The 12,519-nt window shown below is 48.7% G+C and overlaps 1 protein-coding gene across 1 annotated transcript in view; it reads left to right on the top strand.

Annotated features, from left to right (window-relative positions):
• Positions 1–12,519, top strand: part of IFT172 (intraflagellar transport 172) — a 39,118-nt gene that overhangs the window by 7,627 nt on the left and 18,972 nt on the right. The window contains exons 8-22 of the mRNA XM_031065042.1: positions 5–149; positions 247–370; positions 1,504–1,599; positions 2,197–2,358; positions 4,039–4,092; positions 4,615–4,718; positions 5,342–5,427; positions 5,924–6,036; positions 8,256–8,423; positions 8,751–8,887; positions 9,701–9,808; positions 10,316–10,400; positions 10,706–10,798; positions 11,113–11,190; positions 11,569–11,817. Of these exons, the coding sequence (XP_030920902.1) occupies positions 5–149; positions 247–370; positions 1,504–1,599; positions 2,197–2,358; positions 4,039–4,092; positions 4,615–4,718; positions 5,342–5,427; positions 5,924–6,036; positions 8,256–8,423; positions 8,751–8,887; positions 9,701–9,808; positions 10,316–10,400; positions 10,706–10,798; positions 11,113–11,190; positions 11,569–11,817 (1,802 nt within the window). The remainder of the gene's footprint in view (positions 1–4; positions 150–246; positions 371–1,503; positions 1,600–2,196; positions 2,359–4,038; positions 4,093–4,614; positions 4,719–5,341; positions 5,428–5,923; positions 6,037–8,255; positions 8,424–8,750; positions 8,888–9,700; positions 9,809–10,315; positions 10,401–10,705; positions 10,799–11,112; positions 11,191–11,568; positions 11,818–12,519) is intronic.

Genomic DNA, 12,519 nt, shown 5'->3' with positions numbered 1-12,519 from the left:
GCAGGCTGTGACAAGAAGATTGTCGCTTATGGGAAGGAGGGCAGCGTGATCCAAACCTTCGACTACAGCCGGGACTCGTCAGAGAAGGAATTCACCACAGCAGCCACTAGTCCCAGCGGCCAGTCCATTGTCCTTGGCAGCTATGACAGGTACCACGTACCTGACAGAGAATTCTGCTCTTTGTAGTCCTTCGTTTGGCAGCCATAGACAGTTTTTAATGTCACTCTTACCTCCTCTCTCTGCCAGGTTACGGGTTCTGAACTGGAGCCCACGCCGCAGTGCCTGGGAGGAAGGCAAGCCCAAAGAAATAGCTCACCTGTACACCATCACAGCTTTGGCATGGAAGAGGGACGGCTCACGGATCTGTGCGGTTTGTGTCGTCACTCAGGAGGCCTGAGCCCTCCAGTGTCCCACCAGGGGGGTGTTTGTGCATGGGAGCAATGTGGTGTGCTCAGGGGGAAGCTTTGGACATGGTCATCCTGGTGTGGGCACACCTCACCCCAGGGGGAGGCTTTGGACATGGTCATCCTGTGTGGGCACACCTCACCCAGGGGTGCAGGGCGGGCACTGAGGCCAGGACCTTGTGCTAGGGACCTGCTGCAGTCAGGTGTGCCAGTGTGGAGCTGCAGAACCTTCTGCATGCTGCTGTGATGGCTCGCTGGTTACAGCAGCCCTTCTCTTTTCTCAGAAGCCTGATGAGGTCATCATAGCTTCTCCAGAGCAGTCTCAGGAGCATTCTTTCCTCTGGGCACTCATGAGAAGCAGTATACAAACTGACCTGCTAATCATATTCTGTGTTTCTGTGCTGTGTTTTCAGTTCAGCCTTTTCTGTCTTTGATCTTTAGCCATCAAGCCTTAATCTGCCTTTCTCTAAAGTTAGATTATTCCTTAAAGCTCTTTAAATTGATCTTTCTGCATGTTTTCTGTAGTAAGTTGACTAACTTCAAACACTTAAATTATTTATGAATGATGTTATTTATGACTTTATTAGTTTTTTATGGTTTTGTGTTAAACAATCAAGAATTCCTTGAAATATTTTCAGACCAAGAATTATTGAACATGTGAACAAATATTTCCAGGAAAGGGGAAGGGGCTAAGGGATAGGAGATCAGTGGAAAGAAGGGGGATGTTATAAAGAAAGAAAGAAAGGTGAAAGGATTCTTCTGGAAGGATGGCTGGGAGGCTGGGAGATGGAGAAGTGGGAAACTGAGAAGAATAATGGGAAAGATGAGGATAAAGGTGGTTTTTAAACCCCGCCTCCTCCCGTCCCAGATTCATGCCAGCATTTGGTAATCTTCATTTTTCTGAGAATGGCTCAATCTTTCTGTTGTCTAAAGAAAGTCAAAATAGGGCTGGTCCTCCTGCATGTGGGTGCTTGAACCTTGTTTTCCAGAGCAGCTGGGACCGGTGTGTTTGTGTCTGACCTCTGATCCTCTTCACGTAAGCAGGGTCTGGAATCTCTCTCCTTGACAGGGTTCACTGACCAGGTATTTTTGTCCCCAGGGTACGCTGTGTGGAGGAGTTGAACAGTTTGACTGCTGCCTTCGCAAAACCATTTACAAAAATAAATTTGAAATGACATATGTGGGACCAAGCCAGGTAAGAGAGTATCTAATGAGGTATGAAAATGGGATGTTTGCCAGAACTAGGCATGTTTGGAGTTCTGCACCTATGGTTTGTTCATACCAAATTGTTGAGAAAGGCGTAGGGATATGCCTGGGACAGGGCTACAGTTGGGTGGGAATTGGATATTATAAGAGACCATGGAGTTCATTTCTTGCCATGTGAGTTTTTGTGAGGTACCTCCATGTCAGGTGCAGCCTTCTAAAGTGATTTCATTTCAGCCAAATTGACCTTGTTGAGAATGTGGCAGTAAGGGTGAGCTGGCAGCCTGGGCACCCCTGGGCAGTTAGGGGAGAGAGTACAGGACTTTGCAAAGGAGGCTTATCCTTGGGGGCCTGAATGGGTCTCCAGTTAGGCCAGTAACTTGTGAATGGCAAAAGTAAGAATCCCACATGTCTACTACAGCTGTCATCCTATGCAAAAGGAATGGTAAGGATTTTTAAAAAAGCAGAGGGAAATGATGGGGATATCTAAATATCCTAGTATCATCTGTTGCCTAATCTTCCATGGGGCAGGAAGTCTGCGCTGTTCCTCTGTGCATGGCCTCATATTGCTTTTCCTCCCTTTCACTAGGTCATTGTGAAGAACCTCTCCACAGGAACCCGAGTTGTGTTGAAATCCCAGTATGGTTATGAGATTGATGAGGTGAAGATCTTAGGGAAGGACAGGTACCTGGTGGCCCATACCTCAGACACGTTACTGCTGGGTGATGTCAGCTCCAACAAGCTCAGTGAGGTACTGGAAAATCTGTGGCATTTCTGGAGTGTCAGATGCTTAACTTCATAACTCAGAGGATATGATTTCTGCATGGGAACAATCCCTCTTTTCAAAGAATCACAGAACAGTTCAGGTTGGAAGGGGCCTTGGGAGGTCTCCTATCAATTTTACTGCCCAAAGGGAAGTCAATATTAAATTCAGATGTTGTTGCTCAGGTCCCACAATTGCTTTAATCCTCTATACCAATGCTTTACTGTACTCATGGAGGAAAGCATTTTTCTAAGTTATCTTGGTATTTTGACTGCTATTTTATAATAATTTTTCATCCTTTCACTCTGCATCTGCCAGAAAAGCCTGGCATCACTGTATTAGAGGTTTCCTAAGCCTTCCCTTCTCCAGGCTGAAGAGGCCAAATTCCTTCAGCCTCTCTTCACAGTGTAAGTGCTTTGCTCCCAACCATCTTGATGGGCAGTGTGCTGAACTTGCTCCAGTTTATCAGTCTTTCTTGTACATGGGGGCCCAAATCTGGATGTTTTACATATATACATTCCAGATGTGAAGGTACAAATCTTAGTGTGTTTAAAAGAAACAAAATAAAAAAAATCATCAGAAAACAATTCATGGCTGCATCCCACAGCTTATGCCAGTGCCATTTCTGGTACCAGACAATTCACACAAAATTGTCCATCCCCTGATCCTCACAGTGCACTGAGTGCTGTGAGACTGGAGAATGTGGGCAATAGGCTTATGTCTAATAAAAGCATTAAATAGGCCTCAAGGGCACATTTGCTTTGTTCACCAAGTTGTCACATACCTTTTATCAGACTAATGGTGAGCTAATTAATCTCTCTTGGAGCAGGAGCTCTGACTGGAGGTTTGTGCTGGAGAATGCTGACACTTGGTAATATAACTGAGAATTTGGCCAGAATGAAGCTCCCAGCTTTCTCTACATCTTACTGCACTGAGTTTTTCTTTCGATTACACAGCTATACTCAGAAAGAGCAAGGCTGTGAGATGTCCATTTGCTCTCTTGCTGTCTCACTGGAGTTCCTTTGAAGCAGTAAGTTGGAGTTCGCACTCAGTGAGGGAAGAGGACTGCTGTAGCCTTGGCTTTCAGTTTTCTGCTCCTCTGGTCACTTGTCTGTTGTTACCACAGCAGCTGTTATATTATCCAGTGCTCTATGCAAATTTCCAATCAGTTCTTCCCCCACTGGCACCATGCTGATCAGCCATTGCTAGAATGACTGTAAAAAAACGGGGTTCAGCTACATGTGGTGAGGAGATTCTGCTCCCACAAATGTTAGCAGTGATTCTGTGGCTGTGATTAACAGAGGCAAAGGAGCTGTTTGGGTGCTTTTTTAATAAAGCTGGTCTGGGGAAGGTGGAGAAGGGCCTGTGAAGGATAGGATAGAGGGAGTACCTTGTTCCCATAAAGGCCTCTTGTTTGGAAGACAGTAATGTGCTATACAAAGAGAGCTGGAGTCTGAAGCTAAGTCTAAAGAAAGGAGAGGACCATGTGGAATTTGCAAGCTGGGAATGGCTGAAAAACAGTGTTGGCAGCTAAAGTGATGGATTATGATCCATTGTGCAGTGTGTGTCATGCTGTCTGTGGGAGCCAGAAGCTGGACAGAGGAGCCCATCATGTGCAGACTGGTGCTGGTGGAGCTGTCAGCCTCACCCCATGCCATTGCTTTGCAGGTGGCCTGGCAAGGATCTGGGGGGAACGAGAAGTTCTTCTTCGACAATGAGAACGTGAGTAGGATGGGACAGAGTGCTCCCCATGAATGGTGTGTAGAGCTGTGTGTGCATCAGCAAGAAAGGTGTCACCTGCACTTGTGGAAAACCCTGTTTCTCAGCAGTTTCTGGATTTAGCTTCTTCATGCAGATCCCAGTCTGCTTCTTCCCTGTACTTGCCTTTTCCACATGCCAGGTACAGAATAAACTCAGTGTGTGGACTGATGAGTTATATCAGTCATAACCCTGAAGGAGAGAGAAGCAATAAAAGATCAGTGGCTAGAGAGGGTGTTAGAGATACAGAATACACCTGCATGGGGAGAGCTTGACTCCTGCAAGACTGATAGGCCCACAATTAAAATCCCCAGCCTTGAGGAAAAGCTGTCAGTCACAACAAAAAGACAAGAACAGCTCCTTAGTCATCCCAAAGTATTTAAATTTAGATTTGTGTGCAGCAGAGTTCTTTCCTGCACCCTTCACTGGTAGGTGTGAGTGTTTCTGTCGCTTTACTCTGTAAGTGTATTCCCCTCTCACCATCAGGTCTGCATGATTTTTAATGCTGGAGAGCTGACACTAGTGGAATATGGAAGCAATGACATCCTGGGGTCTGTCCGCACAGAGTTTGTGAACCCTCACCTGGTCAGGTAAGGGTTACATCTGCCTGTGTGAGCAGCACAGGCAGTTGGTAGAGTGAGATCAGATGCGTAACACTGGAGGTGTCCCACACTGCAGCATGCAGCCCCCAGGCACCCACTTCTCACAGGGACCAGTGATGGGTTTAGTGCCACATTACTGGCTGTCAAGTTTTAGAAGCACAAGAGCCTCTTTTCCTCTGATCTTGGTGCAGCCTGCCATGGCTGTTGCTGAGCCTCCTGTGCATATTCTCAGGCAACTCTGCATCCAGCTGGTCCTGGTACAGCATCATTAGGGACTCAGCTGCCAGCAGGACCTCCTCTGTCTCTCCAAAATTCTATACCTCATGTTCTGATTCAGGAGAAGGGATGATCATGGGCTGCTCAGAGCAATGTAACCAGTGTGTTATTGGGGACCCCTGAACCAGAGGGGCAGCTCTGGGGGGAAGCCATGGATCAGAAAGCTTTGTTCTCACTTGAGGCAGCTATAGCTACTGGGCAAGTGTCACAGGTCAGAGAACTGCCAGAGGCTCCATGTGCTCAGGGAAACTGCAGGGAAGTCAGGGAGGGACTCTGTGATTCAAATGTGAATTTTGGGAGTAGTGAAGGTAACAGTCATTCCCTTCAAATCACAGTGTCCGTATCAATGAGAGACAGCAGCGAGGCGTGGATGAGAGCAAGAGGCTGGCTTACCTGATAGACATCAAGACTATAGCAACAGGTGAGTGTGACCCTCCTTCCCTGTATTTTGCCAGCCTTCCTCATTCCTTTTCATTTTTTGTGCCAGGCAGCACATCCCTGAAGCTCCTCTGTGCATTCCCGTACCAAGCAGCAGGTTCTTGAAGTTCCCTTTTGCATTCCCTCTGCCTAGCAGCAGTCCACTGAAAACCAGGCTGTCCTACTTTGGACAGGATGCTCCCTGTCATGGACACAGCCATGGGTGGCTGGGACTGTGTCCTGGGCCCAGAACTCTGTGTTGCCTGCACTGCCCACGAGCTGTGCATGCTCACAGACAGTGGGAGAGAGCTGCTGCTGCTGCTGCTGAGAAGGCATCTGAATAAAATGTCACTGCTTTTTGGTGTGCATGTCACAGTGTCATTGCTGAGGGTCTTGCCCTAAATAGGTGCCAGGCACCTGATCCCCTGGCACAGCTGTGGGTATTGAGCACTTTGAGGTACAGCAGGTACTGACACTGTTTCCTTTCTTTCCTTCCCCAGTGGACCTTGTTGGTGGCTACAACACTGGCACAATCAGTCATGACAGCAAGATCGATTGGCTGGAGCTCAATGAAACAGGCCACAAACTGCTCTTCAGGGACAAGAAGATGAGGGTGAGGCAGCCACCTCAGGCCATGTGGCAGTATGGTGTGTGTGGGGAGAGGTAGAGGCAGATATGCCTGAATGGAGGGAGGGAGGTGAGAAGCACATCTGAAACACTCCTGATTTTTTGCTTACTGCTCCTTTGGGGAAGATTGACCATGGCCAGATTGCATGAGCTGGCAGTGCTGCATTCTTGAGTCCTAGCTAATGCTGAACTTAGTTACTGGACGTCTTGTTTCATCTCATCACACCTGACAATGAAAATTAGAGGTTCTCTTACAGTACTTATGTCTGTGGTATTCAAAATCATGTCAGTCAGGTGAAGCCCCAGTGACTGGAAAAAGGAGAACATTGTACCCATCTTTAAAAGGAGTAGGAAGGAGGACCCTGGCAGCTACTGGCCTGGTAGCCTCACCTCTGGGGCTTGGAAGATCATGGAACAATCCCCCTAGAAGCAGTGCTAAGGCAGATGGGGAATGGGAAGGGGATTCAGGACAGCCAACAGAGAGTCCTGCCTGACCAACCCAGTGGCCTTCTCTGATGGGGAGACTCCATCAGTGAGCAAGGGAAGGACCATGGATGTCATTTATCTAGATGTCTGGAAAGCCTTTCACACAGTCCCCCACAACATCCTTCTCTCTCAGCTGGAGAGAGATGGATTTGATGGTGGACTGTCTGCTGGATAAGGAATTGGGTGAACATTCACATCCAGAGGGAAATGGTCACAGCTCAGAGTCCTGGTGGACATCAGTGACAAGCAGTGCCCCTCAGGGGTCTCTATGGGCCAGTACTATTTTATATGCTCATTGTGACACAGATGGAGGGATCGAGTACACCCTCAGCAAGCCTGCAGATGACACCAAGTGGAGGGTGGAGTGACACACCTGAAGGACGGGGGCATCCAGAGGAACCTGGACCAGCTCCCCAGCTGTGCCCATGGGAATCTCATGGGATGTAGCAAGGCCAAGCATAGGTTGTGTCCTGAACCAATCCCACAGTGAGGGCAGCAGGGGAGGGTGGGCTCTGTTCCTCTGCCCTGTTTGGGTGAGACCCCCATCTGCTGCTTCCAGACGTAGGGTCCCTGCTCAGGACGGACATGGAGCTGCTGGAGCAAGTCCAGAGGAGGCCAGAGATGGTCAGAGGCCTGGAACACCTCTTCTATGAGGAAAGGCTGAAAGAATTGGGATTGTTCATCCTGGAGAAGAGAAGGCTCCAGGGAGACCTTAGAGCCCCTTCCAGTGCCTAAAGGGCCTCCAAAGGAGCTGGAGAGGGGCTTTGGACAAGAGCCTGGGGTGAGAGGATAAGGGGGAATGGCTTCCCACTGCTAGAGGGCAGGGTTAGACGTGATACTGGGGAGAAATTCTCCCCTGTTAGGGGGCTGACGCCCTGGCACAGGTTGTCCAGAGAAGCTGTAGCTGCCCCATCCCTGGAAGTGTTCAAGGCCAGGTTGGACAGGACCTGGAGCAACATGGTCTAGTGGAAGGCGTCCCTGCCTGTGGCAGGGGGTTGGAACAAGAAAATTTTTAAGGTTCCTTCCAACCCAAACCATTCTGGGGTTCTATGATTTCTCCAGCCGTTTTGGTACAGGCTGAAACAGGGACATTCTTGTTCTCTTTTGAAAGGTGTTTCATGAGACTAGCACTGTTCTCTCTTCTGTTTCTCATCTTCTCTAGGTGAGGACAAGGAATAGAGATGGTCTGGGACTTTTCAGTCACAAGACATCATACATATAGCAAAGTTGTGCCATATGTCAGGTTACACCTTCCAAACTGTTGTGTTTGATCTGGGGCAGTGTGTTCCACAAACAACTGACCTCTCACCTTATTGGTAGTAGTCATTGCAACAGGACTGTGCCTGGGATGGAGAGCCCAAAATTGCAGAGGAAGGCCCTTCTTGGCCCCTTAGTTTGTTTCCATTAAGGACTTCAGAGCCCATTTTCCTGTTGCAGATCTGCAGCTGAGAGGCAACTGAAGTAGCATGAGGCATGTTCTGGTTTCTATGTGTCTGTGCCAAGCTCTAAGGGAGGCAAGAGTTTGAAATGCTGCAAGGGTTTAAAAAGGTCTTATAGGAGTGTGTAAATAAGTACGAGATTTTAGGATGTGTGTCTTGGAAGAAGTCTGTTTCCTGATGGGGGATGTCTGTTTCCAAGACGCCTGCTCAGCTCAGTTCCTGCAGTGAGCTTGCAGCCTAGCCAGAGCCCAGCTGAGCCTGTCCTCCCTTCCCTCTGCAGCTGCAGCTCTATGACATTGAAAGCAGCACCAAGACCACCATCCTGAACTATTGCTCCTACGTGCAGTGGGTCCCGGGCAGTGATGTGGTGGTGGCTCAGAACAGGAACAGTCTCTGCATTTGGTACAACATCGATGCTCCAGAGCGAGTCACCATGTTTCCTCTGAAGGTAAAACTCTGCAGACTTTGATTGCCTCCTGCAGTTTCTTCTTCTCCTTCCTCTCGTGTGTGGGAGTAGCAAGGGTGGTATGGCAGAAGGGACACAGAAGGGAACTGTCAGTTTCTTCTGGACAAAATATAAGCTCATTTGTCAACTTTGTGGCAGATATTTCTGGCAGAAGATGGAGCAAAGAGCTGCTTCATGGCTCAGTGCTCAGTGCTCACTCATTCAGAAGAGCCATGACTGGCAGAGCTGTTGCAGTGCTGCCCTCACACCCCTGAAACCCCACACACTTCAGATGAGCACGGGAGTATTGACAGCTGGTCCTCTTTCTAGGGGGATATTGTAGGCTTGGAAAGGAATGATGGAAAGACTGAAGTGATAGTATCTGAAGGGGTGAACACTGTGCCCTACACCCTGGATGAAGGCCTTATAGAGTTTGGAACTGCCATTGATGATGGGGACTATCACAGGTAAGTGCTGGATATGCCAGTGGGGATGGCAGGTAGCTCATGCCACATGCCAGGCACCTGGGAATCAATGACCCATGAATGGCAGCAGCACAGCTTTCCGGAGTTGAACTTCAGACTCTCAGCATGGTGTTGGTGCCAGGTCTGGCCATAATGAACATCAGACTCCTTCAGGAGAGATTTTTCAGCTTTTGCCTCCTTGCAGCTTTGTGGTTTCAAACTCAGGGAGAGACTGGCCAGTCTGGTCCCACAGACATCAACAGGGCTTTGCTGAAGGTAGCTGTCAATTAATTGCAGTGAATAAGAGTCCCCAGAGCAGCCAGATGTGCAATGGTGCTTGGGTGCTTTTACTGCTGCCCTTCCAGGGATGCTGGCAGTATCATGGAAACATCCAGGAGCTGTGCAGAGTGAAAATTGACTGCCTGAAGTGCTCATGGCAGCTGCCTGGATACTGCTGATACTCTTAGAGGGCTTTTAAAAGTGACCAGAGAAGAAAACTTCACCTGTTCATAGCACTGTTGTGTCTTCAGAGTCTTTCTCAGTAGGGACCTGTATCAGACAGAACACTTTAGATTTGTCCCACACTGCTACAGCCTTCTGCTGATAATCTGCCTCTAAGTGCCTTAGCCCAGGTAGGAATAGCCTAGATGTTTGAATTTCCCCCTGCTCTGTCAGGCTCTGCATTACATTCTTCAGAGCTGGGCACCCAGCTGGTTTGGTTTCAGTGCCACTCTGGTTAGGAAGCTCCTGTCTCAGTGTGGGGTTTTCTTCAGAGAGCTCCTCTGTCACTGAAAGTCTGCAAATCTCTGTCTCAAGGGCTGCTGCATTTTTGGAGACACTGGAAATGTCCACAGAGACTGAAGCCATGTGGAAGACTCTCAGCAGACTGGCTTTGGAAGTGAGACAGCTGCACATTGCAGAGAGGTACATCACACCTTCATGGCTTCAACGTGCTCTTTGCTGAACCCCAGAAACCAGGGTCCAGCTAAAGATGTGGCTCTGTGTATGGTCTGGAGTATTCCCTGCATTGGAGACTTACCTGTTCTCTGTGCCAGGCCATGGCTTTGCCTTTTCATCCCAGCTGGTAATGCCAGAACCAGGGCTGGGAACACCTCTGTCTGTAGCATAAATTTTTGCTGATGTTAGCCCAAAGCTGTGTATAGCAAGGACTCAGAGAGCTGACAGACATCAACAAGCTTGAGGCACTGCTGAAGCCTGGGGAAGTGAAACATGAGCCTTGGTCATGTTCCTGGATTCTCCCATGGAGCAGGGCTAGAAGGCACATCTGAACATAGGTCTTGGCAAAATCCTTCTCTTGAAGCAGGCCACCCCACCTCTCCCATTGCTGAGCTGAGTCTGCTGCCTGGTTTCTGATTTTCTTATCTTGGGCAACAAAACCTGCGTATTGACTAACTGCTTTGCATTTTCCAGGTGCTTTGCAGCTCTGGGAAACATGGCAAAGGCTCGATTTCTGCATGAAACCAATGCCATTGCTGACCAGGCAGCTCAGGAGCATGTAAGTGAAACTTTTCCTGCTCTGCAGAGCAGCAGTTTCCCTGTAAACACTCGCATGCACATGATCTTCTGTGTCCTTGCTCACCAGTGTCACCCTAGAGACCAGTATCTGTTCATGTAGAAACTGCTGACATTGTCTTCTGTCCAAGGCTGGCCACTTCATACTGTCCTGGCTTGTCACTGCTGTGATTCTCAACTGTCTTTTGTTCCTGTAGTGAGCCAGCCTCCAGCTGCAGTGCCCTCCATGTTCCATTCCAGAGCCTGTTCTTTCCCTCAGCACACTGAGCTTGCTGCTGTTGTCTGCAGGGTGGGGATGGCACAGACCATTACCTGGTGCGGGCCCGCCTGGCCATGCTGGACAAGAACTACAAGCTGGCAGAGATGATCTTTCTGGAACAAGTGAGTAAAGGAACAAGGAGTGGAGAAGGTTCTGTTTAATGCTGGGTGGGGAGGTGTGTGCCCTCTGCTGTAAGAGGAAAGGAAGATGTTGCTTGTTCCTAGCAGAAGAATTTTCTCCATGAAGTAGAAAAGGTATTCCTTGTTCTGAAGTGTGGAATTACCCTGAGGTGTAGGAAGAGTGTGAGGGAGGATGTATATCCAAATAATGGAGACAGTACACTTTTCCAAGTGTTTTCTGCACACCTAACCCTGCCTGCTGTGAGAGCTCCTTAGCAGTGTGTCTGCTCGGGTTAACACTTTGCTTTCCAACCCAGAACGCCCCAGAGGAGGCCATGGACATGTACCAGGAGCTGCACATGTGGGATGAATGCATTGTGGTGGCCAAGGCCAAGGTACAGAGTACTGCTGCACTGGGCTATAGGCTGGTCTTGCTTGGTAGATCTTCTGGTTGGGAGTCCATTCAGGGTCTGTGTTCTTTTCACCTGCCCTACCTTGCTTCTGCTTAGAAGGGCTCCAAGTAGAAGGGAAGGTTGCACTGGTGTGAGTACAGACCTAGATGAACATAGAGAAAAGCTACTGAAATTGGTTTGGGAGTATCTGTGCTTCAAAAAAGAATGGGTAGTGCCCATTGGTACACAGGGCTGGCATTGTAGTTTCTGATAACTGGGCAACAAGAGGCCTGGTGCTGTGAGCAGCTGCTCAGAGCCTGCAGGATGAGCTGGACAATATCTCATCCTACCCAGGACTCCCAGTTCTGTGTTTCTCCTTAGGGACACCCAATGCTGGAGAAGTTGCGTCGGGGTTACTACCAGTGGCTGCTGGACACCCAGCAGGAGGAGAAGGCTGGGGAGGTCCAGGAGGGCCAGGGTGACTACCTGGCAGCCATCAGCTTGTACCTGCGGGCAGGACTGCCAGCCAAAGCAGCACGGCTGGCCATGAGCAGGGACGAGCTGCTCACCAACGGGGATGTCATCGACAGGATCTCCACAGCACTGATCAGAGGGGAGCTGTATGAACAGGTGAGTGCCCTTCCCACTGGGCTTTCAGCCTAGGGGCATCAGGGCCTTACCCCATCCTCTGCACCTGTGAGACACAGGGGCACTGGGCTGGAAAGTAGCAGAGGTAATTCTGGGTTGATGAGGTTGTAGTTAACATTTATGAGGAAATCCTCACTGTGCCCATTGTACGTGGGTGAGGTCTAGAATTACTCTTATTAATCAGGAAAAAGATCACATCTGATTCGTGACATGTCTCCAGAACATAGAATGTCAGTAATAGTTAAGGAGGCCTTAGGAAGATTTGGAACAGAACAGAATTGTGAATCAAACTGAAAACTTGATATCACTGTGGAAATGTCAGTGCTTCCTCATATCAGAATAAAATATGGGGTAAAGATGGTCTAAATGGAAAAGTTAAGGAAGGAAAACAAAGGAGTTGAAGACTGTCTGTAAAGCCATGAATATCATAAAGAAGGGATATGAATATTCGCTGTGTCTAATAACACCAAAAATGGGTGTTATTGTGAGGTGATGGTTTTAAAACCAAAGGGTGTTTTTTCCATAGCACATCACATTAATGCAAGAAAGCAGTGCTGAGTCTGCTCACTGCTCAGCATCCTGGCCAACAGTGGCCTCTGGCAGGTGCTTAAGCAATAAGCACCTGCCAGAGGCACTTATTCAAAAAAAGCATAAAAATAAAGAACAGGGCAGGCAAATACAGGG

The sequence above is a fragment of the Geospiza fortis genome, unplaced genomic scaffold, assembly GCF_000277835.1.
Source record: "Geospiza fortis unplaced genomic scaffold, GeoFor_1.0 scaffold1103, whole genome shotgun sequence".
Lineage (NCBI taxonomy): Eukaryota > Metazoa > Chordata > Aves > Passeriformes > Thraupidae > Geospiza > Geospiza fortis.
The sequence above is the reverse complement of the archived record's forward strand: the minus strand, read 5'-3'. Positions and strand labels throughout refer to the sequence as shown.